Below are 23,022 nucleotides of genomic sequence, written 5' to 3'. Positions count from 1 at the left end.
ATAAAATAAATCCAGCTGCAGTGTAAAGACATAGCAGTGCTGTGATGTCAGAAAAACACAGCTGCCCTGGCAGCCTGAAGGAGAGCGCTTTCCCTACAGTTCCTCAAGTTGTGCTTTTCTTCTTTCAGCGCCCTCCATGCCTCAGGATGTGCGGGCCTACTCTAACTCCTCCACGCAGCTGATGGTCCGCTGGTCGCCCCCTGTCTCACCCAACGGAAATCAGACTTACTACTGGGTGAAGTGGCAGCAACAAGCTGAAGACAAGGAACTGTACCAGCATAACTACTGCTCTAAAGGTAGCTGTTTACCGTAAGGCTTTCTGCTGAATGCAACTCGATGGGACACTCAAACTTCTCTCTCCTTCCATCAGAGCTAAAGATCCCAATTAGGATTGCTGCCACTGGAGACAAAGAAGAGGATACAAAGCCCACTAAACCAGATCCTGATGGAGTAGATAAGGGTCCTTGCTGCCCCTGCCCCAAATCGCCTGAAGCCCTGGAGGCTGAAGCTGCCGATGCCTCCTACCGAAAAGTCTTTGAAAACTTCCTACACAACACCATTTTTACACCGAGGTAACCTACTTATCTTGTGATGTGACTGTAGAGCGGTTTTAACTTGATTTATTTTTTACTGTTCTGGAATAAATTTTGGCTCCTGTCAGAGTTCAGGATTGCAGCATCCCACTTTGAACCAAAAACATCTGCAACACATTATTGCTCTCGGTCTCCACACACAAACATATACACGTCTCAGTCCAGTTGATGTAAATTAGCTCTCCGTATGCTTGGCATAAACAGATGGAAGAGTTGGATGTGTCTGCTTCTGAAGATCAACATCAGGTGACTCTGAAGATACATTTTCCTGTTTAGTTCTTCTCAAGCAAACCGTGTGTTCCATCTATGGAAATCAGATCATCTCTGGTTTTTAGTTATTTATTTATTTGATTTTTTTTTTTTTAAGTTTTTCCTTTAAGAGAAAAACTAATGGGATTGCAGCTTGAAGTTTCCCCACTACTTAAAATAAAGAAAAGCCTGCAACCTTTTTTCATAGGTAATGATAAAAGACAATGATAATTTCCAACCTATTTAACCAAATAGCAATAAAGTAAGCCAGGCTTGCTAGAAATGCAGCGGTCAGAGATTTTTTAGCAGATTTCCAATCACCAATTTTTGTGACGTGAACAACAACTTTACTTCTCATTTCTGGATGAATTGAAAAGTCATCCACCTTTATGATAAAATGTTTACAATAAAACAACGAAGACTTTCTCCAAATATAACGCCTCTCTGCATCGATCAAAGTTTGAAAAATTCAGCAGGTAGTGAGAGTGATCACATAAAAAATAATCTATTTTACTTTCTCTTTTACCAGCAGCTTATGACTCACTAGTCTTTTATGTTTGTGCACACAAAATATAAAAATTCAACGCATTACAAGACATACATTTTTCTTTCTGCTTCAGAATGCACTCACAGATAACTAACTTAATATTGGAGAGAAAGTCCTCTGGGTTGCTATTATGGTTAAATAATTCATTCATTTGCTATAACTCAGCTTTTATCAGCTGTCCCATTGTATGTCATTAAAGGGGCGGTGTTATGTATTTTCCAGGCACACAATGCCATTTTATAGCACAATCAGGTAACAAAATTATCTATAAAGCATTTGATATATAAATGCTTTATATATTAAATATAACTTAAAAGAAATTTGACTTTGCTTCAGTCAGCAACTGACACCTTCAAATTGGTAGTAACACATACCCACTTAGGTAAATGTCTCTCTTGCTGTCAGTAAACATAAACTGTGCTTTTCTTCTCTATTATTTCCACCTCCAGGCCTCCAGATCGGCGTCGCAGAGATCTTTTTGGCATCGCCAACTCCACCCGTTCACGCCGCTTCCATCTTTACGCCAACAGCACTGCAATTCCCCCCCCTCAGGGTGCCGTCAACAGCACCATCCCTGACCCAGAACCAACTGAACAAGAGTACGAGGTCATGGATGACAAGGTGACCAACCATGAGCTGCAGATAACCGGCCTGGAGCCTTTCAGAGTTTACCGCATCGACATCCATGCCTGTAACAGGCAGGTTCAGCAGTGCAGCGCGGCTGAATTCGTCTTCTCCAGGACCAAGCCAGCAGGTCAGAACTGAACGGTTATGAACACCATGACAGTTTCTGACTGGAACTTTTGTACTTGTTTAGTTCTGCCGGAATACTAAGACGTGGTAAAATCAAGATTATCCTCTGCATTTCATTCTCCAGAAAAGGCTGATGACATCCCAGGCCCAGTGAGCTGGGAGGGCCATGAGGACTGGGTGTTTCTGCGCTGGCCAGAGCCCAGCCAGCCCAATGGTCTCATCCTCATGTACGAGATCAAGTTCAAACTGGCTGCAGAGGTAGGTCAACATTTATGAAGGCTTCTGACAATTTAGTTAAACAGCTAGTTGCTGTGCATTTATGGTTAATTGCAGGTCAAAAAGTATTTATACCCAACTCCAAAATCAATAGAAACATTTTTATCTACATTTCAACTTTTAAACTGTGTTTGTATGTCTCCACTCATATTGTTATAGATTATTTTTTATATCTGGCGATGAGCTTCTCTTTGCCATCACCCTGATCTTTAGGTCTTTCTCCATCAGATTGAAGTTGAGTCACAGCTCCATTACATTAATAAAACGTCCTGTCAGAAGAAAAATGTTGCCATTATTATACTTCTTTAAACTGTGTTTCCATTTCTGTTTGTGTCTGTCAGGCCGAGAAGCATGAGTGTGTTTCTAGACAGCTCTATCGCATCCAGCAAGGCGTTCGCCTGACCAACCTCAGTCCTGGAAACTACTCGGTCAGGGTGAGAGCCACATCACTGGCTGGCAATGGCTCTTGGACCCCCACCCTGAATCTCTATGTTTCTGAAAGTAAGAAAAACAGTCTTGTTTTTTTGTTGCTTTCAAAAATGAATGCATAAGAGACCTTAGCAGTCAGTTTCATCAAAATGTTCGTGTCAACAGGTTCTGAAAGCGTCTTCGCTATGATCTTTGTTCCAATCTTGACCATCGTTATAATCTGCGCTTTGGTGTTGGTGCTGGTGGTCTTCAACAAGAAAAGGTGTGTGCATATCAGTTATTTTAGATATGACAAGTCAAAATTAGTTTGTTTTCCCAATGTTTTGCAGTCCTTTGTGGCAAAAACAAAGAAAAAATATTGTAGTTGAGTCAGGCCAGACTGAAGCCAAAGGAATTTCTCCTTTGGCTGCATTTTGTGTTTGTAGCTTTAGATTTTGTTTTACTTCTGTTTTCAGTAACCGCACATTAAATTTTTTTCTTTGTCAAGAAAAAGCCAGTTCATACATTGCTTTTAAATCATATTCATATCCCTGAAAGTTCTGCATGTCACGCTTATCAGATTTTTCATTGTGTAACAATTTGGAAAACTGTATATCCCTCACAGTTATACACTACTTTATGTTGATCTAGCGTAGGCCTTTCACAATAACAAATTTTGCCATACAATTAATTGTCCCTGTCATTATTGTGGTAAGCGATAATGTTGTTTTGTGACCATTTTCAAGTAGTATAATATAATAATGGCATAGTAATGCAAGTACACTTCTTCAAAGATCAATAAACTTCAACATCTAATAAACATTTAACACTGGGGCTGGAATTTTAAATATTTCAAAAATAAAATATTTGTTTATTTTATAAACAAATAAAATAATTGAAGCATCAAATAAAAATGGATACCGAAGTCTTTGTACCTGCAATGTATTGGCGACCTGCCCAGGGTGTACCCTGTCTGGAGATGGGCACCAGCACCAGACAGGTGCTGGTACCCCAATGGAATAAGCGTGTGTGATGGGTGGATGGGTGGATGGATGGACGGACGGACGACTGGATGGAAATCTTTGTAAACAAAACTGTACTTCAAAAAAGAGGCTAGTTGAGACAAATGCACCAGGCTGAAGACTTTTGTCGTTCAGTTTTTGTAGTTTTTGATCGCTTCCGTTCAAATTGAAATGATCAAGGTCATTTAAATTATTCATGTGATTTGATTGATTTATTGCTAATTGCGACAGACCTAATCTAGAGCATAAAATCTCAATACAATACATTAGTGTTTGTGATTACAAACTATGAAAGTCTTTAAGAGAGATGTAAATTTTTTAAAGGCATTGTATCTTAGTAGAATAGGAGATAACTTGTGAATTTCTGAAACCAACTCGCTGTTTTCTCCCAGGAACAGCGATCGGCTTGGGAACGGAGTCCTGTATGCCTCTGTCAACCCCGAGTACTTCAGTGCAGCAGAAAGTAAGTGACGTTTGTGTGCTGGATGTCTATCATTGTAGACTTTTGCTAACGGAAAACAATTTTCTTTTAAAGTGTATGTCCCAGACGAGTGGGAGGTGGCCCGGGAGAAGATTTCCCTCTGCCGGGAGCTCGGTCAGGGGTCGTTCGGGATGGTATACGAGGGCGTGGCCAAAGGTGTGGTCAAAGATGAGCCAGAGATCCTCGTCGCTGTAAAAACTGTAAACGAGTCAGCCAGCATGAGGGAGCGGATCGAGTTTCTCAATGAAGCTTCTGTTATGAAAGAGTTTAATTGCCATCACGTGGTATGTACAAACAACACCTTAGGATACTGTAGAGATGTCAGGAAAGTGAATTTGAAATTGCAACTTGTTTTGGGATTTTTGTGCAGGTGCGCCTTCTTGGTGTGGTCTCCCAAGGCCAGCCCACCCTGGTCATTATGGAGCTGATGACGAGAGGAGACCTGAAGAGTTACCTTCGCTCCCTGCGTCCCAAAGAGGTACCACAGTTGCACAGAAATATTGATTCTGTTTAATTCAGAAATAGTGCTGCAAGTTTTTATTCAACAAAATCATTCAGTAAAGAGAGAGCCAATCCACATCAATCACTGAGTGATTTCAGTTTGTACAAACAGCCTGCAGGTAATTTGGTCCAGGCATCTTTACCACAAACTCTGGAAGGATTTGGATTGTCATAACAGCATTTCTTTATGCAATCCCACATTGCTTCCATAATGTTTCAATAAGAGCTTTGCATGAAACACTTTTATTGTCACGTAGTACTCTCTCAACCTGTTGTTATTTTTGAGTGTATGTTTAGATTCCTGCTGCTGTGTCCCTGAATGAATTACGGATAAGCTGAATTCTACCATTAAAGATTCTTTTAACCCTCTGATGGATTTGCCGCCTGTTTCTTGTCTGCAGCAACAGGTTTCCAGCCTGTCTCTCCCGCCACTGAAAAAAATGCTTCAGATGGCGGGACAGATTGCGGACGGCATGGCTTACCTCAACGCCAACAAGTTTGTCCATCGAGATCTGGCCGCAAGAAACTGCATGGTGGCTGAAGACTTCACCGTAAAGATCGGAGGTATGTCCATGCTCAGGAGTCACAGATGCACTGACACATGCTTGTTGAATATAAATAAAATTGTGAGAGATATATTTGAAGTAGGGATGCAAGCTATCAATTAATGACTTAACGGTTAATTGATAAGTGGCCATTTTCTTAAAAACCTGAGTTTCCTCTTGAATCAGGAGGGTTGACTCTTTCCATAACATGAAGGGCAACATTTTTCATAAAATGCTGAATTAAACAAGATCCTTAAATTTTAACATTTTGCTTCATTGTATGCTGACTGAATAAGCAGAAAATTGTAAATTTATATTGACGTACAAAACAGGGACCTCTTAATTGCTGAATTGAAAAATAAAAGATGAGAACTACAATATATGTAAAATACTTAATCCACCATGAACAGAGATATTCATGTAGAAGTTGTGTGTAGTTGTGCTTGAAGAAAAGTTAAAATTTCGCTCCATGAAGTGGATTAAGTCACGATGGTTCTCAAAATCAACCGTGCTTACTGACACCATGTTTTTTTCCCCCATCGTGTTACAATTTTTCTGTTATGCCGTCCACCTTTCTGTTATGTTATCATCCCCTTTATAGCACGTCAGTAATTTTTGGTTGAGAAGTTGATGCTGCTTCATGATGCAGCTCAGTTAAATGAGGTGAAACTAAAGGAACTTGCAATAGAGTGTTCATATTTCTAAGCAGAACCACATGAAGAGAACGCTCCATCATGCACTAAACTCTGCTTGGACTGCTTTTCCTTCCCATTCTGGCATGGCCCTGCCATATTTGTTTTTGTATCTGGCTCCTCTTAATAAGTGGCGCCCTCTTCTGGACAGCAGCCAAACAACAACACAGAAGGAATATCTAAGTGGGTGCTATTAATTAATTGATTGGAACTAATTTTAACAGAATAACCATAATCGACAATCATAAGTAAATTAATTGTTTGTATCCCTACTTTGAAACTTTTATATCATCGTCATCAACATGCTCTCATCCACATCCAGTTCTTGCATCTTTTATGTGTCTGAGCTGATGCTTTCAGGTTTATTTATTCTGTGAGAGAACTGTGTGACCTCTTAGTCTGAAAGCATCTAGACCACTGTAGTTACTGCTGCGCACTTCAATTTTAAAAGCCTTTGTGGCTTTAAATGTCTGTAAAACTTGCATGGAATCTTCTCCAAAGGATTATGGTTAATTCAATACTATTTCTAGGACTATAATCTGACTAAAGAATGCCCTCCCGTCCTAAATGGAGCCACTCGACAGACAGTAATTACAGCAAGAATGCAAAAGGAAATTTGCTCAATATTTACTCGTTAAAATTGTGTTTTTCTAATACCTTAGGATTTTTTAATTGGATGCAATCTTTCTCTTTTTGCTGAAGTGTGTCCTCTTCAATCTCTCTGCAGATTTTGGCATGACCAGAGACATCTATGAGACCGATTACTATCGCAAAGGTGGTAAAGGTCTGCTCCCTGTCCGCTGGATGTCACCCGAGTCTCTGAAGGATGGCGTTTTCACCACCAACTCAGACGTCTGGTAAGCAGGCGCACGCAAACACACATGGAGTCCTCGTTCTTCACACGGTGCTTCAGAAAATATCCTTTGGATTCCGTAATGAAAGACAGACTTACCAACCTTCACACCCCTTTCTACTGTTTTCCTCTGTGCAGGTCATTCGGGGTTGTTTTGTGGGAAATAGCCACTCTGGCAGAGCAGCCTTACCAGGGTCTGTCCAACGAGCAAGTCCTTCGCTTTGTAATGGAGGGAGGACTGCTGGAGAAACCACAGAACTGTCCAGACATGCTGTAAGACACCACACACACACCACCCTGCACAATTGCCTATTATGCTCCCATATACTTGTCTCTCTGTTTACCATGTTTCCCTTTACTCTGCCGTCTAATTATAAGTGACTACCAGCTACTCCCACCATGCAGCAGTGCCGCTTGTGGCCTGTGAGATTTCTAAACGGCAGTGCTCACTGCAGTCTGTTTTACATTGTGCGTTTTTGTGTGCTTTGAAGAGTTTGTCTCTAATATAAAACAGGCCAAATATGATTCCACAACAAACAACTTGCAAGCATGACAGACAAATTTGGCCACTAGTCAGAAAATTGCAAAGACACAAAGTCATAAACTTGTTTTCTCCTGCATGAAGCATTTTAGAATAATGGTTGATGTCTTACTATTTAACTGTCATGTAGTTTGGTGACTTTGCAACTGATTTTGACAAAAACTGCCTCCTAGGTTGAATAAAAAAACCCCCAGAATAAATCAGTTGTAAATAAATAAATCAGTTCTTATATTTATTGAATTCCCATAACTTTTCTGTGATGCACATGAGAATTCTGACACACAGAAATAAGATGAGGAATGTTAGGAATCTTTTGACGTTATACTTTGGTATAAGTTTTACCAATAAGCAAATACTTCATCTTTTATCACATCGGCATCAAATTATCAGAAGCAGGACTTTGAAACAAATTGAGCATATGAATGTTTCTATTTTGAAGAAAGAAAGAACAGACTGAGCTGCTCACGATAGAACGAGAAAACTATTTCAAAACTTTTTTCTCATTTACTCAACCTTGGCCTTTTAATTTTAAGATGTTCTTCTGGTAAAATTACATTTTTATTCTATCTATATTATGACTGTATTCTCGTAATTAGGCAAAAATTCTTGAAACCGGGCCTTAGTCATCCTTTGTACAACTCACAGAGGAGATGGCTGATGTTTTGAAAGTATTTTCTGTTATTTGTAAATTTGTTTTTAGAAAATAGCGAGGAAAAAAAGTTATTAAAATCGGAAATCAAATCTGGTATGAAAAAATTTGAGATTTAGTTATAAAGTTGTATAGCCCAGCTGTAGCTTCTTGTGACAAAGCACATCTTTTCTCTGAGAGATTACTTCAGTAGCATATGCAGCATAATTATGTTATAACCAATATTCCTTTGCGTGCAGATTCGAGCTGATGCGTATGTGTTGGCAGTACAACCCTAAAATGCGTCCCTCCTTCGTTGAGATCATCAGCAGCATCAAGGAGGAGCTGGACCCGTCTTTCAAAGAGGTTAGTTTCTACTACAGTGCCGACAACAAGCCCACTGAAGCTCCACAGCTCCACCTGGATAAACTGGACCACTCCACGGATGTTCCCCTGGAATCCTCTTCTTCTTCGCAGCAGCAGCAGCAGAACCCCCCGTCTCCAAGCTCAGAGGGGGCGCCTGCCCCGTCACAAACGCCCAACTCCCCGTCCTCTCCCTGCACGTCGAGCGCAGTCATGGACAAGCAGCCTTCGAGCCAGCAGGCGGCCAATGGACTCTCTGGGACTGGCCTTCCTGCGAGTTCGGGACCAACAGTGCGGCCAAACCTGGACGAACTGCCGCCGTACGCACACATGAACGGAGGACGCAAAAATGAGCGCGCCATGCCTCTCCCACAGTCGTCTGCCTGCTGATTGGGCAGAAACACGAACACCGTTCACCCACGGACCCGAAGAACCACAAGTCTGACTGGGTGGTTTTCTTTTTTTTTCTTTGTTTGTCTGAATCACAGTGAAACCTTCTCAACAAGATAAGGTGTGGATATTTTGAGACTTGCGTAAAGATGGAAAAAACTTTCAAAGAGTTAATGTCCTGCTGTATGGCCGCACACTTTTCTTTTTCTTTTATCTTAAATAATCTAGTATGAGTTTCTACCAGCTGGCTGTTATTTGTGACACTGCTCCTGCTGCTGAGTGGAAAGACCAAAAAGAAAAAGAAAGAAAAAAAAATCTTCAATAAAATAAGAATTCATAAAAAATAATTTTGAGGGGAGTTATTTCACTCTCTCTGTGGCTAAACTTATTTTATAAATTGTTATTTGTTACTTTTTTATGTTTCTGAATGAGGAAACAAAACGTGTAGGCCTTTATGAATAATCAGCGTTGTTTATGTGTGCTTTTGAGCGGGGATTATGGTGGAAACATTAAGCATATCTAAAGATTAACAAGCTCTTGAACGAGGTTGCCAGTCGCTTGTTTCTGAAACCGACTGCTGTGAGGGTCGAACGTCAGCATAATGCCGGGTCAAAAGCCAATCCGCTGAAACAAACAATTGGAGAACAGTCAGCTCTGCCAAATCTGTTGCCAAACTCTTCTGCTTTCACATTTTCTTATCCTGTTGCTCCTCAAGATGCAGTCGTGAAAATGGAAGGAGAAAACAAACAAAAGCACTTTGATCTTCCACCACATCGTTCATTTAGAGGCCAGAGGGACGTCAACTTTCCTCAACCGTCCTGCTCGTTTTTTCTAGTGCTGACTGTGATCTGCAGTTTTTCAACTCCGTCAGATCCCTGCGTAGACTTCAGTCCCATCAGTTTACCTGAAATAGAGCCAGCTGCCACAAAGTGCTGTTAACGTTGGGGTTTAACAGTGAATCGCGTAGCAAAATATATACGACAAAACACACACAAAAAAGGAAAGGACTGCAGAGGAAGAGCAGTCAAGAGGAGAACATGAACGCCAGATCTGTACATCTGAGTTTTCCCCAAGGTCAGAGGCATCCTTGTTGTACACAAACAGGTATTTTTTTACACTTGTAAATACTTGCCAACATTTACATCTCTACATGTGCAGAGCATTTATGTACAAACCAGTTGTTTTTTCACTTTTCTAACTTTTATACAGTCAAAAACTTTCATCATGTACAGAAAGAAGCTGCTATTCCTTGTTTCTCTTGTGATATATATAAATAAATATATATAAAACTTCTTCAGGTTGATTTTCAGCTTGGAACATTTTCACTCAGTTTCTTTTTTTTATGCTTGTCATTGTTTTATTGTTTATGAACTGATTTTGTTTCTGTAATTGAATAAGAGGTACAATAACTTGCCTTGGATTAAAGACCCGTATCTTCCTCGCATCCCTCTAGAGGGCATCCATGTTCTCTCGTGCTTTCATCATCAGATTCACAAGCCTGGTGTCCCAAATAAAATCTCAGGTGAAAGAGAAAAGCTAAATCCTTTTCTGCTCCTCCTTTTTTCTCTTTATTTTCCTTTTTTGTGCTGCTGTTACCCAGAGACATCCTACCTTGTGTTTGTTGTTCTATGTCAGATTGTTTCATCAGTATGAAAGCAATGCTTATCACCACAATCAGTAACAAGAAGTTTCTTGGTCTCAATCTTTTGGTATGTCCTTGCCCAAGTTGTATACAACCAAAATACTGACAAAAAGTAGGAAAACCATCAAAAGTTTTAGAATATAGTAAAATATTGTGAGCTAAGTTATCTGAATTTGGCAAAAAAAAAAAAAATCCTTTTTGAAGGGATGTATTCAGACTCTCTTCAAGTGGGCACATTTATAATTTGAGTTTTCTTGCGCGGAAAGTAACTGCGTTCTATTTCATCAAGCAGCATTTATTCAGACTCTGTTAAACTTTTATCGGAACTAGCTTTTACCAAACTAAGGGTTGCTAAACATCCTTAAAACGCATGGATATGTAGTCTAGATCAGCAGAAAAACAATTCCATTTCCAGACTTTTGTCCAGCCCCCTATCTTGTAGTTTCTAGTTTTTCATATTTGGGGGGTAATCTATTAAATTAATTGACTTTTAATACATTCCGGTGCACGTCATTTAGGTTTTTCATGTCACTGACTGAGAAGCAACTGCACTGCACTTGAGTGTAGGCATATATCAAACATCTATAATTCTGAAATGTGAATTTACAGGAACCTTAGACATACATTGGACTTCTTCTGACATAAAAATAGCAATTTTGTGTTCATTTCAGCAGTGGCTAAATTGCAGCCAGCAAGGAATAGCTTACAAACCAAATGTAAGCAGTTAAAGCACCTTGTAAATTTGTCCTGTTGTGGTAAAAGTTGCTCACATATTAATACAAAATGGATATTTCATCTTATTTTAAGAGCAAGAGATTTAATATTAAGAGCATTTTTCTTTTCCAGGAGCTAATTGTTCTGAGTAGCTTTTTTTTTTTTAGCCCTGTCTATGTACACAAAGATTAACTTTAGTTCACTATGTTTAAATATGTGAAACAGTTCAATTATTATTTAGTGTTTCACAGTGAAACAACTGTTTTCTTGATAGGTTTTCTCTGCGTTCTCTGGGTTGTCAGAAGTTATAAGGAAGCTAGAAAATGATGTGACAGATAGAGAGCAGATAAACAATGTGCAACAAACAATAACATTTGCTTATATAGGTGGAAACTTTGTGTTATCCCTTACATCTTTTTTTTGTTTCCTACACATTTCAAATGATGTAAAGTAAATTTTTGGTTTGCCATTTTCTGATAATTTCCTTCTACTTTTTGTCAGTGTTTCAGCTAAGTTAATTTACGGTCTCTAGAAAGCAAAAAGCCTTTCTTTGTATTTCTTTATATTACATTTCGACTGGATCATTTCACTTGCCTCTCGATCAAAAGCTTTTTTGAAATATGTGGGCATCCATATGTTGAAGTAGCTTCTGTTCTTTCTTTTTCAATATTTTGTAAACATTTGATGTGTATGTTGAAGATTTGTGTGACTAAATAGGACTGAATTTACCTGCAGCATTCAGTTTTCCTTTGAAATGCTTCAATAACACTAAGATATTGTGACCTTAAAGGACTGATGAGAGAAATACACTATGAATCCCTTCTGTTGGAGAAAATAAAAACTTTTCTTCATGTTTGAGCATCAATAATAAAATGTTGACCTATCTTAATCGAGGACCACATGGAATAGTCTCAAAAGTGACATTTTAATTCAATTCCCAGATGTTTCTGCTATTTATTTTATTTTTTTTGTGTGAAGTGGTAATCACTGTACAAAGTTTTTTTCCCTTTTTTTTTGTTTTGATCTAATTTTTATGTTCTTTTGATATTCTGGGAGAAGGCTTTGTTATTACTTACTTCAACCATCCATCTACCTCACTTTTTGTTTTGTCCAATCTATTTACTTGTATAAAACACAAAATATGTCATCTCAGCTGTTTGATCTCACTGGGCGCTGTGTAAAGGTCAAATTCAAACCACAAACCAAACCATTGTGGAAGCAGGCTAGGGGCTCGGACACATCAAACATTCTTTATGCTACTACTAGAGAACTTGATCTTTTTATATGGAGATGCTGAACAAATATATATATTTTCTTTATTGGAGTAGCTTCAGTTGGCTAGTGGGCTCTTTTGGGGGTCTGTATTTGCTGATTCAAGTGAAACCTAGTGGAATGCAACATGAGGTATGAGATGGTTTCACTGGACCATTTCCCTCTATGACACTACATTCTTTCATTTGTTACATATAATATTCCTGAGTTGTAGCTTCTTTCTGCCCAGCAGCTGTTCCCACCATGATTTGATGACTGTAAATTGAAGAAATGTCTCTAAAGAGAGAAAGCACTTTCTCTAAAAGCAGACCTGTGCTATATTTTATCAAGCTTCTTGTTCTATCCTTTCTCAGCCAGTCTTGCTATAAAATACTAATCAATTTCTGAAATCAGGTTTGTTTGTGGTCTGATTTTTGCCAGATTTTTATTTTTATTTTTTTTTCTTCTTTTTACCACTGGAACACCTCTGAAGTAACATAAAAACAATCAAGTTTTTGTTTCTCTTCTCAACTCATCCCTCACTTTTTTATATATACACACACGTTACATTGACAGTTTGTTACATTTATTTTAAAATATGTAAGTTATTGATAGCCTTCCAAGTCCTGGATTTCTGTTAAACCGATTGTTTGGACTGATGTTTCATTTTGGTTTTTCTTTTGTACATGCTGTTGTAAGATTTTTTTCCTTGTTGTCAATATATTACTGGGATAAAATGATTGGCTGAAGGAAAAGAGAATGTCTATTTCCTCGTTCTTTTTTTTTCTACACAAAATTTAAGATAAATAAAAAAATGTATGCAATTTGTGTGGCATGTCTTTATTTGATCCCGTTTGAACTATTTTACATTAAAAGGAAAACATCTGACCATGTTAGTCCTTTTGGGTAACATTTATAACTAAATTTAGGATTTTCTCAATTGAAGCACCTCTGTGACAAACCAATATTGACAGGAAAGTGTATATTGAAGGAAAAACATAAAATTATCACATATTTTACCTTTTGTGATAAACGGTAGACCTGCTCAGGATACCCAGTAATTGCTGGAAGTAGACACCAGCCTCCTTACAATAAATATGGCAGATGGATGGATGCTTTAGCATACTACATGGGAGAATCCATCGGCAGGAAAATTAGTGGTTTTAAACTCCATAAACCTGGCATCAGGTCTCAGGAAAACATTCTCATACATTGGAACAAACGGCCTCAAAATGTCCTTGGACTCACTATTGCCATGGTGAATGCCCAGTGGTAGCAGCATCATACTGTGAAGATGCTTTTCTCCATCATGAACAGCGAAGCAGACCAGAGCTGATAAGAAGGATAAAGCTTTAAGGCTACAAAAAGTGCAAGTGTTCATCTTACAAAAGGAACATAACTGTAACACATACAGCCAGAACTACAGAGAAATAGTTTAGATCAAAGTAAATTCTTGTCTTAGAAAGCCCTGGTCAAAGTCGGTACACAGTGTTGCGGAAAAAAATTATTTCCAAGCAGATGTTAACTTATAATAATTTTCCCACCACAATATATTCAATAAAAAGAAAAATATTTGGCTAGATGTAAAAATGTATATTTACATATGCTCTCTGTCTGATCTGACTGAGCTTAGGCTGCTTTTCAAAGCGAAATGGACAATAGTTTCAGCCTCTAGATGTGAATAGTGGGATGAGTCCCATCACAAAAGATAGATATTTGCATTCATTGCAAATATTTACTTACTGGGGTTGAACATAGATGCATACCACAAAACTTTGTCTTGGTCTATTAAAATTCCGATAAGATAAGTTGAGGTTTCTGCTTGTAAAGTGGTATATACAGTATCTTGCCGCTTTACAACCACTCTTTGTAGTGCAGTTCGGCTACTTACCAGTTGGGGGCAGCAAAACCCCAGCGGCGCCATCTCGGCCTTGAAATGAAAAAGAGAAGAATTTGTGCGGTGACGCAGGCTTGTTTACGACAAATCATTGTTGCTAACCTGGAGCTTCTTGTTCGGATGTTTAGCTCTTCCAGGGCTCACGGGTTTCTTCCGTGAGATGAAGAGACGATGTTGGCCAGTTACAGTGTCTTACAATGGTCTCCTGTTACTAAGGTAAATTATTTTTGTTTTAAACTTTGTGTTCTGCTAGTAACCAATTAGCAAAGTGGCTATTGCAGGTCACAGATCTGACTTGTTTGTGCTAAAAAAGGAGAACAGCGGACAGGTCCTACATGCATCATTAACCTTTTGTTGCTCTTTCTAGCCTTATATGTACTGGTGGCTCTTGCTCAAAACGACTACAAACATAAAATACTATCTGGCCACATTACTGCATGCAGCTGTCGTTTTTTTTTTTTTTTTTTAACTTTCTCTCTCGCAGGGGTGTCAAACTCCAGTCCTCAAGTTTGACACCCCTGCAATCCTGCAGTTTTTAGATGTACCACAGGTACAAAACACTGGAATGAAATGGCTTAATTACCTACTTCTTGTGTAGAGGCCTGCTAACGACCTAATTATTATATTCAGGTGTGGTGCAGCAGAGGCACATCTAAAAGTTGCAGGGCAGTGGCCCTCCAGGACTGGAGTTTGACACTTGTGACTGAAAGGGTCTCACAAGAGTAATGTGCAGGTGCCTCTCGGCGAATTTGAGTAGCATCTAAAATTGCTTTTATTTCAGCATTTCATTTCAAAATGAAAATCATATTTTTATTTGAATTTGTTGCCCAGATAGCTAGATTTTAAGCTGAGTTGTTTTTTGTGTTGATATAATGTGAAAACTGAACCTATTTTTCCTATTTTGTTACACTTAATGTTTGGTATTATCAGACACACCTTCCTAAAAGTTGTTTTTTGATTATATTAGTCCAGAAAATATTTTCCGTAAAGTTTCATCGTGGATTGCTGGAATCCCAAAGCCTTATAAATAAGGCTGATATTTTCCAGGCCAATAGATCGGGACATAGTGTGCTGTATTTATATAATATCATATAAATTAATCAGTATTTTGTATGGGGTTCACATTTTGTGCACTAAATGAACTTGTTGAAGAAATTCTAGTTGATTGAGATGAACCTGTCATGTTTGTTGACTTTCAGGAAACAGTGATGCTATAGGAGATTCAGGCATTGCCTTCATCCTTCATCCAAGAGGGGAGAGCTTTCCTGAGAAATGGCAACTGAACTCCACGAGACTATATTCATGGCCAAGCAGGAGCGTCACAAAAACCTGTTCCTGAACTACAAAAACCTGAACATTTTTCCTGTAGAGCTGCTAAAAGATGAAGGACTACAGTTTCTGGAGAGATTGTACATGAAGAGAAACTCGCTGACTACACTGGTATCCTCACAGCACCATCATTTGTGATTTTAAAAAAGCACTCATGAATGACTGAGGTTTTGTTCCTGTGAGATCACTTATAACTTCTTCTTTTGTCCTGTTTTCATCAGCCTGATAATCTTGCTCAGAAGCTCCCGAATCTTATAGAATTGTAAGTGCTCAAATTGCTCAGATATCTTTATATTTTTGTTGAAATTAAATATTTAATTTAAATCACATTTTGTATTTGATTTAAGGTACCTTCACTCAAACAACATCGTCATTATTCCTGAAGGTAGGACTGCAGTATGACCATGAAATTGTGCCATTATTTCAAAGAAATTAGATGTAACTACTAACTAATCTTTTGATATCCAGCTATTGGAAACCTGGCACGACTGCAGTCACTGGACCTGAGCAATAATGCCCTCCAGATGCTCTGCCCAGAGATTGGTCGTCTGAGGTCTCTGCGACACCTGAGACTGTCCAATAATCAACTCAAATGCCTTCCACCAGGTAAATGTTATTTCAGTTTTAAATTTACAAACAAAATATTAATTTAAAATACAATATTCTTTTATTAACGGAGCTAAAAATGTAGGGGAATTTCATGGTCTGAATGTTTATATCACAAAAATAGAAAGTAGTGAGAGCAACATTGTCTAACGGTATGTGTATTTGTTGTGCCATTCTGTGTTTTATACACTTCCCAATCAACCTCCTACAGAAAAGATTAGGAATGTTCTGTTTCAGGTTGATTACTTTTTTTTTACATGAAGAGGTGAAGACTGGAAGAAGTTGGACTTGCAGGATGCCATGTGCTTGTTTACCACATGGATGTAAATCCTCAGTTTGCCAGCAGATGGCGTCTGAGCTCTTCAGCTAAACTGTAGAATGAAGTTATCCACCACCCATAAGCTCGTGTTTTGTCATAATGTTAATCTTCGGCAGTTATTGTGCACTCTCACGTGCTACATATGGCTATTTTTGGCCTCAAGAGATTTTTAGTGTAGTCCTTTGTTTTTAAAGTGTACTTTGTTTTAAAGTTTAAAGTCCCAAATAACCACTCTGTTCTCCTAATATTAATGCTTCCTCAGCTAATATTTGTTATTTTTCACTCAGAGATTGGTGATCTGCAGGACCTGGAGACCCTCGACTTGGCTATGAACCAGCTGATGTCTCTTCCGGACCGCCTCCACCGCTGCCTCTCCCTGCAGAACCTCACAGTGGACCACAACCTTCTGAGTCATGTTCCCCGCCAGCTCTGCTGGCTGCACCGCCTCAACCAGCTCTCCATGGCGGCCAATCGCCTAACCTTCCTACCACTTGGTCAGTATGGTGCTGTGTCTGCGATCGACTGCAGTGATCTGGATATCATGAGCGATGCATTGTTAATCGTCTGCCTGTTTTATAGATCTGGGCAGATCCCGAGAGCTGCAGTTTGTGTTTGTAGATAACAACGTGGATCTGAAAGGCCTTCCCTCCTATCTGTACAACAAGGTCATCGGCTGCAGCGGGTAACATCCTTAACACTGACAGCAGTTATTTCAGAAGAGTGTTTCAACTGGGTGTAGTTGGCTTACTTGGATAACTATTAAAATCACTAAGCTGAAGTGAAATAACAAAAAACTCTGACATTAGAACAATTTTGATGCATATGAGAGGGTTTAGTGTGACACCATCAGCCAACAAGCAAAATTATCAATGAGTGCCTGTGGAGAAATTGAGTTTTCACTTCAGTGCAGCCTTTTTTATCTGGGGAAAAAAAAAAAAAAAAAGATCTACACACGGTAGTTTGGTTAACATCTTTCTCTCAGATTTCAAAGAATACATTTCTAAGCCAATGATGTTACATTTCTATGAGGGGCCGTTTAGGACAAAATTTACGTTTTGTCTCTCACACACTACCAAAAACTCTCGCATACTCCAAAAAAGTAGCCACGCACACTCCAAAAAATTACGTTTTGTCTCTCACACACTACCAAAAACTCTCGCATACTCCAAAAAAGTAGCCACGCACACTCCAAAAAATTACGTTTTGTCTCTCACACACTACCAAAAACTCTCGCATACTCCAAAAAAATAGCCTCGCACACTCCAAAAAATTACGTTTTGTCCCTCACACACTACCAAAAACTCACGCATACTCCAAAAAAATAGCCTCGCATACTCAAAAAAATTACGTTTTGTCTCTCACACACTACCAAAAACTCTCGCATACTCAAAAAAATTACATTTTGTCTCTCACACACTACCAAAAACTCACGCATACTCAAAAAAATAGCCACGCACACTCAAAAATTACTCACGCACATTCAAAAAATACTCAAATTGCGTATACACACACTACTAAAATGTCACACACACACACACAAACGTTAACTTTCTCGCTCACATACACTACTACCAGCTCGCTCACATACACTGTACTAACAGCTCGCACATTCACAAACGTTAACTTTCTCGCACACATACACTGCTAACAGCTCGCACACACACAGACGTTTATCTCTCACATACACAAGACTAAAGTTGAACACACACACAGTACTAAGACTCGTTTTATGTATGTGTGAGAGCGAGACTTTTTATGAATGTGTGAGAGCGACACTCTTTATGAATGTGTGAGAGCCAGACTCTTTTTGAATGTGTGAGAGCGACACTCTTTTTGAATGTGTGAGAGTTGTCACGGAAGAGGCGGGGCATAATTTTTGGATCAAACTGCGCATGCGTAGATCCTAAACTATAAGTTTCGATTGTTGACTCACTGTATGTTCTATTACTTAGTATATTTGTGCTTTTAAATATATATAGAACGTTTAACTTTCTTGTAGATTAAATGTGCTATAGAAATAAATGAATCTGATTGATTGATTAAAAATAGCAAAATTGCTGTAGTACAATCTGTCCACTGGGTGCCAGATTGTAGCACTGCGGGCAGTCGTTGAATCGTTTAATGCGCCTGTCAAAGTGCTGGTTGCCTCCGGAGAAGATAGAATGGTGTTTAAAATGGCAGCTGCCTGACCAATTCTCTCTCGTTTCGAATTAGAGTTAGCCATGTTCGGTATAGCAAACTCTTTCTTCTTCGGCACTAGTTGGCGCCGGTTAATAATTCCTGTAATACTGGCACCCAGTGGACAGATTGTACTACAGCAATTTTGCTATTTTTAATCAATCAATCAGATTCATTTATTTCTATAGCACATTTAATCTACAAGAAAGTTAAACGTTCTATATATATTTAAAAGCACAAATATACTAAGTAATAGAACATACAGTGAGTCAACAATCGAAACTTATAGTTTAGGATCTACGCATGCGCAGTTTGATCCAAAAATTATGCCCCGCCTCTTCCGTGACAACTCTCACACATTCAAAAAGAGTGTCGCTCTCACACATTCATAAAGAGTGTCGCTCTCACACATTCATAAAGAGTGTCGCTCTCACACATTCATAAAAAGTCTCGCTCTCACACATACATAAAACGAGTCTTAGTACTGTGTGTGTGTTCAACTTTAGTCTTGTGTATGTGAGAGATAAACGTCTGTGTGTGTGCGAGCTGTTAGCAGTGTATGTGTGCGAGAAAGTTAACGTTTGTGAATGTGCGAGCTGTTAGTACAGTGTATGTGAGCGAGCTGATAGTAGTGTATGTGAGCGAGAAAGTTAACGTTTGTGTGTGTGTGTGTGACATTTTAGTAGTGTGTGTATACGCAATTTGAGTATTTTTTGAATGTGCGTGAGTAATTTTTGAGTGTGCGTGGCTATTTTTTTGAGTATGCGTGAGTTTTTGGTAGTGTGTGAGAGACAAAATGTAATTTTTTTGAGTATGCGAGAGTTTTTGGTAGTGTGTGAGAGACAAAACGTAATTTTTTTGAGTGTGCGAGGCTATTTTTTTGGAGTATGCGTGAGTTTTTGGTAGTGTGTGAGAGACAAAACGTAATTTTTTGGAGTGTGCGTGGCTACTTTTTTGGAGTATGCGAGAGTTTTTGGTAGTGTGTGAGAGACAAAACGTAATTTTTTGGAGTGTGCGTGGCTACTTTTTTGGAGTATGCGAGAGTTTTTGGTAGTGTGTAGCCAAAAGCGTGGCTACTTTTTTGGAGTATGCGAGAGTTTTTGGTAGTGTGTGAGAGACAAAACGTAAATTTTGTCCTAAACGGCCCCTCATACATTTCTGGTGTTTAATACGGTGCAAACCTCCCAAACACATGCATATCAAATGTGCAGAGTCTGCACTTTTTGGCAGGATATAATGGTAATTATCACTTCAAGCTCCCTGTAGAACAGCTGCTCACTCAGGTAACAACTTTACCTGTGGTGTGTGTGCAGGTGTGGCTTATCATCTCAGGCTCTGGAGGGGGGCAGCATGGGTGAGGTACTGACTGAGGCCCTGGTGGGGCTGCCGGCTGAAGTGAAGGTGATTGGTTCGCAGACGGATAACGTGGTTCCGTTGGAAGAGCTGGCTATGAGGACTATGCATCGCATCTACCATCACCGCCCAGCAGGTGGGAGCAGGCTGTAACTAGAATATATGGTTTCTGCAGCCTCTGAAATATCACAGTCTTTTGGTCATTTCATTTTAAAAAAAGTCTTAAATATGTTCAGATTTTGTCCTCAGTTTTATTTAGTTACTCCTTAATTTTCTAAATGTGTTTATTTTTCCATTAACCTTCTTGCTGTCCTTTTGGAAGGAGTTTAATTGCCTAACATTCAGTATTTTTTGACCATGAAGGCAGTTTCATCATAAAAGTGACTCATCGCTGTTTGTTGAAATGAAAAACTTCTTGTCTCCATAACCAGCTCCATTAGGCGATTCTGTTTAAGCAGATCTGTGTAGTAAATAATATTTGTATTAGTTAAATGTGTTGTCAGTAGTGCTCTCACGCTGGATTACTATCTAAACTGCATTTAAGTTAGGTTGTTGAGTGTGTCTTGCTGAAGTATTTTTTTTTTTTTTTTCTCTTGATTTTTTTTTTCTCCTTTTGCCCCATTGTAACTAGAGCCTTTAATGTATTTTATTGTGAATTTTTTCAGGATAGACCCAAGTGAAGTACTGCATGGTTGTAAAGTAGAAGAAAATCTATGACTGCAGCTCCTTCAGAGTTACATGAACCTCTTGGCTGCTTCAACGATTGATGCTCTTCTTTCTCACCTTGTCAGTGGTGGATGACCATGTTGGTGTCCCAACTTCTTCAAAATTTGATCCCAGAAATTAATCTATACACAGGAAAACCCCAATTATTAATATGGTGGTTTCCCAAATCACGCCGGATTTTATTAATGGGTATAAAAGTAAAAAAGGGCAAAGTACAAATTCACAACACACTTTTCTGATTTTTATGTGTGAAAAAATGCTGTTGTTTTTTTCCTTCCACTTAATAATTATGTGCTACTTTGTATGAGTCACTCATAAATCCCCATAAAAAATATATTTTAAAAAAGTTTTTAAGTCAGATGTACTTCATTGTTCCCAGATTTGGAAAAGTGTTGGGCAGCATGACATAAAATAACATATAAAACACAGGAAAATAAAACAAATTTCAATACAATAAAGTGGAGAAATATTATGTTAAAATTTTTATACAAGTGTTCAAGCTATTGATCCCCAGCTAGACAAATTTGTTTATAAATAAAATAATTGACTGTCCGTTACCTCGTTTTAATCCGTCCCATGTTGTATTTTCAGGCCTGAACTTGCTGCCTCCCATCATCCTCCCAAAGAGCCTGCTGGACCTGCTGCAGTTCCCTCTGGGTCACTGTCACCGTTGCAGCCAAGCCATGTTCACCATCATCTATCCCAAGCTTTTCCCTCTGCGTGACACGGCGCTGGCCGGAGTCCACCGCAGGTCAGAACAAACGTCCCCCTTCTTTCTTTTTCTGTCCCGGTACTGTCCCTGTCTTATCTTCAGGATAAATGTTTTTAATTAAACTTGCTTCTTGTTTGCATTTCCGCCCCTTCCTCTGCAGAACAACTGTAAGTTTTGTGGCCTACTGCTGCTCTAGTCGCTGCCTCCGGACCTTTGATCTGCAGGGGTGACATCACTTCTCTTTGTGATCTGTCTGCGCTCATGAAGGTGACAGATGATATCCTGTCATTTGTGATGAGGCGCTGAGCGTCGGAGGCGTCCTGTGCGGGAACTCTGTTCATCATTACGACAAAAAGAACCACACAGAAACTCTTGCCTTGTGACCGACAGACATACTGCTCCTTGGTTAACACTATAGCTCTTTGAACAAAGACTCAAAGCGCTCATGATGTTCTTATGTCTAACCACCGAGAAGTAGAATATTCTTGTGTGTCTGTGGTTGAGGAGGGATCAGTGTGCTCCATCACTTATCGGGTTGGATCTGAGGTAACTACAACACCCCCCCCACTCACATCGAAGCACTTTTTAGAGCAAACACTTGGATTTTTGTGAAAGTTTTGAGTCATTTTTCACAAAGTTTCCTAAAGCAGGCACATTTATTTCTTTATAACCAAATGTTGTGTGTTCTCAAGAATATTTGAAGGTTGTTATTTAAATTTATGTTTGATGTGTAATTTTAAAGCGGCGAGTATAAGGCTTTGTTCAGTTACCCAACAGAAGGCAAATACTCAGGTCTCTGTGCAGAAGTCGTGTATCCAATTATAAGGTGCAATGTTACATTCATACTCAAAATTATAGTGTCCAAAAAAAAAAGCCAGTTAAAGTTGCAAGACCAAACTGTTCCCTTTAAATGTTTTTTCTTCCCACTGGTTCTTCATTTGTTGCACAAGTTGCAGGATTTCTTATGGCTTTATTTGTACATCAGGTTTTTAAAAATTATCATCTTAGAAACAGTTTCCTTCCACCATCTAAAACATTAAGATATCTCATTTTGACAAAAGTTACATGAACCAGAAAGCTAACACAAAGTACGAAAAAAATAAAACGCAATGCTAGTTATTTCTACTCCACACACATTTTAAATTTGTTTTTGGTGAAAACTGTGTGACTGTCTGGCTGCACTGACGCTTAGATGTTGTGAAGTTCATATTTGTTGTTTGTTTTGGCAGTAAATATTGTCTGATCTTTGACTTAGAGTGAATTTGACTCAATTATTTGATCTGAGGTGAGAATTTACATTTCAGGCTCGACTCTTTCCATGTCTTCCTGCTTAGTTCGAGCAAACGCTCAAGAGGGAGATACACAGCAGCTCTAACTACAGTGAAAGCTGCATGTACTGATTCATAGTGGCCTAATACTGTATGTATGTACACCACACTTTCCAAGAAAGAAA

At 38.9% G+C, this 23,022-nt stretch overlaps 2 protein-coding genes across 4 annotated transcripts in view; both read left to right on the top strand.

The window, feature by feature from the left end:
- The window catches only part of LOC116718570 (insulin-like growth factor 1 receptor), a 48,196-nt gene extending 39,354 nt beyond the window's left edge, over positions 1-8,842 (top strand). Inside the window, exons 9-21 of the mRNA XM_032560649.1 lie at positions 129-296; positions 371-572; positions 1,839-2,143; positions 2,267-2,400; positions 2,760-2,919; positions 3,013-3,109; positions 4,241-4,311; positions 4,384-4,613; positions 4,700-4,807; positions 5,232-5,394; positions 6,795-6,924; positions 7,059-7,193; positions 8,350-8,842. Coding sequence (XP_032416540.1) covers positions 129-296; positions 371-572; positions 1,839-2,143; positions 2,267-2,400; positions 2,760-2,919; positions 3,013-3,109; positions 4,241-4,311; positions 4,384-4,613; positions 4,700-4,807; positions 5,232-5,394; positions 6,795-6,924; positions 7,059-7,193; positions 8,350-8,842 — 2,396 coding nt within the window. The remainder of the gene's footprint in view (positions 1-128; positions 297-370; positions 573-1,838; positions 2,144-2,266; positions 2,401-2,759; positions 2,920-3,012; positions 3,110-4,240; positions 4,312-4,383; positions 4,614-4,699; positions 4,808-5,231; positions 5,395-6,794; positions 6,925-7,058; positions 7,194-8,349) is intronic.
- Positions 8,843-14,387: 5,545 nt separating this feature from the next.
- Positions 14,388-22,819, top strand: lrrc28 (leucine rich repeat containing 28). 3 transcript variants are annotated; one of them, XM_032561284.1, is made up of 11 exons: positions 14,388-14,562; positions 14,977-15,079; positions 15,546-15,786; positions 15,897-15,937; positions 16,023-16,060; positions 16,144-16,281; positions 16,888-17,094; positions 17,180-17,282; positions 20,092-20,267; positions 21,449-21,608; positions 21,730-22,819. In XM_032561284.1, exons 3-11 carry the CDS (start codon positions 15,619-15,621, stop codon positions 21,797-21,799), a joined length of 1,101 nt encoding a protein of 366 aa, XP_032417175.1. In that variant the 5' UTR covers positions 14,388-14,562; positions 14,977-15,079; positions 15,546-15,618; the 3' UTR covers positions 21,800-22,819. The 3 variants fall into 3 exon arrangements, with proteins under 3 accessions (XP_032417175.1, XP_032417173.1, XP_032417174.1); XM_032561282.1 differs by lacking the exon at positions 14,977-15,079; XM_032561283.1 differs by lacking the exon at positions 14,388-14,562 and having other exon boundaries at positions 14,586-15,079.
- The last annotated feature ends 203 nt before the right edge of the window (positions 22,820-23,022 follow it).

Source organism: Xiphophorus hellerii, chromosome 4 (assembly GCF_003331165.1).
Source record: "Xiphophorus hellerii strain 12219 chromosome 4, Xiphophorus_hellerii-4.1, whole genome shotgun sequence".
In the NCBI taxonomy this organism is placed as follows: Eukaryota; Metazoa; Chordata; class Actinopteri; order Cyprinodontiformes; family Poeciliidae; genus Xiphophorus; species Xiphophorus hellerii.
The sequence above is the reverse complement of the archived record's forward strand: the minus strand, read 5'-3'. Positions and strand labels throughout refer to the sequence as shown.

Coding starts and splice junctions, on each gene's coding strand:
- lrrc28 (XM_032561282.1), top strand. CDS start 15,619: ATGGCAACTGAACTCCACGAGACTATATTCATGGCCAAGCAGGAGCGT. Junction 15,787..15,896: donor GAAACTCGCTGACTACACTG/GTATCCTCACAG, acceptor TGTTTTCATCAG/CCTGATAATCTTGCTCAGAA. Junction 16,282..16,887: donor ACTCAAATGCCTTCCACCAG/GTAAATGTTATT, acceptor TTTTTCACTCAG/AGATTGGTGATCTGCAGGAC.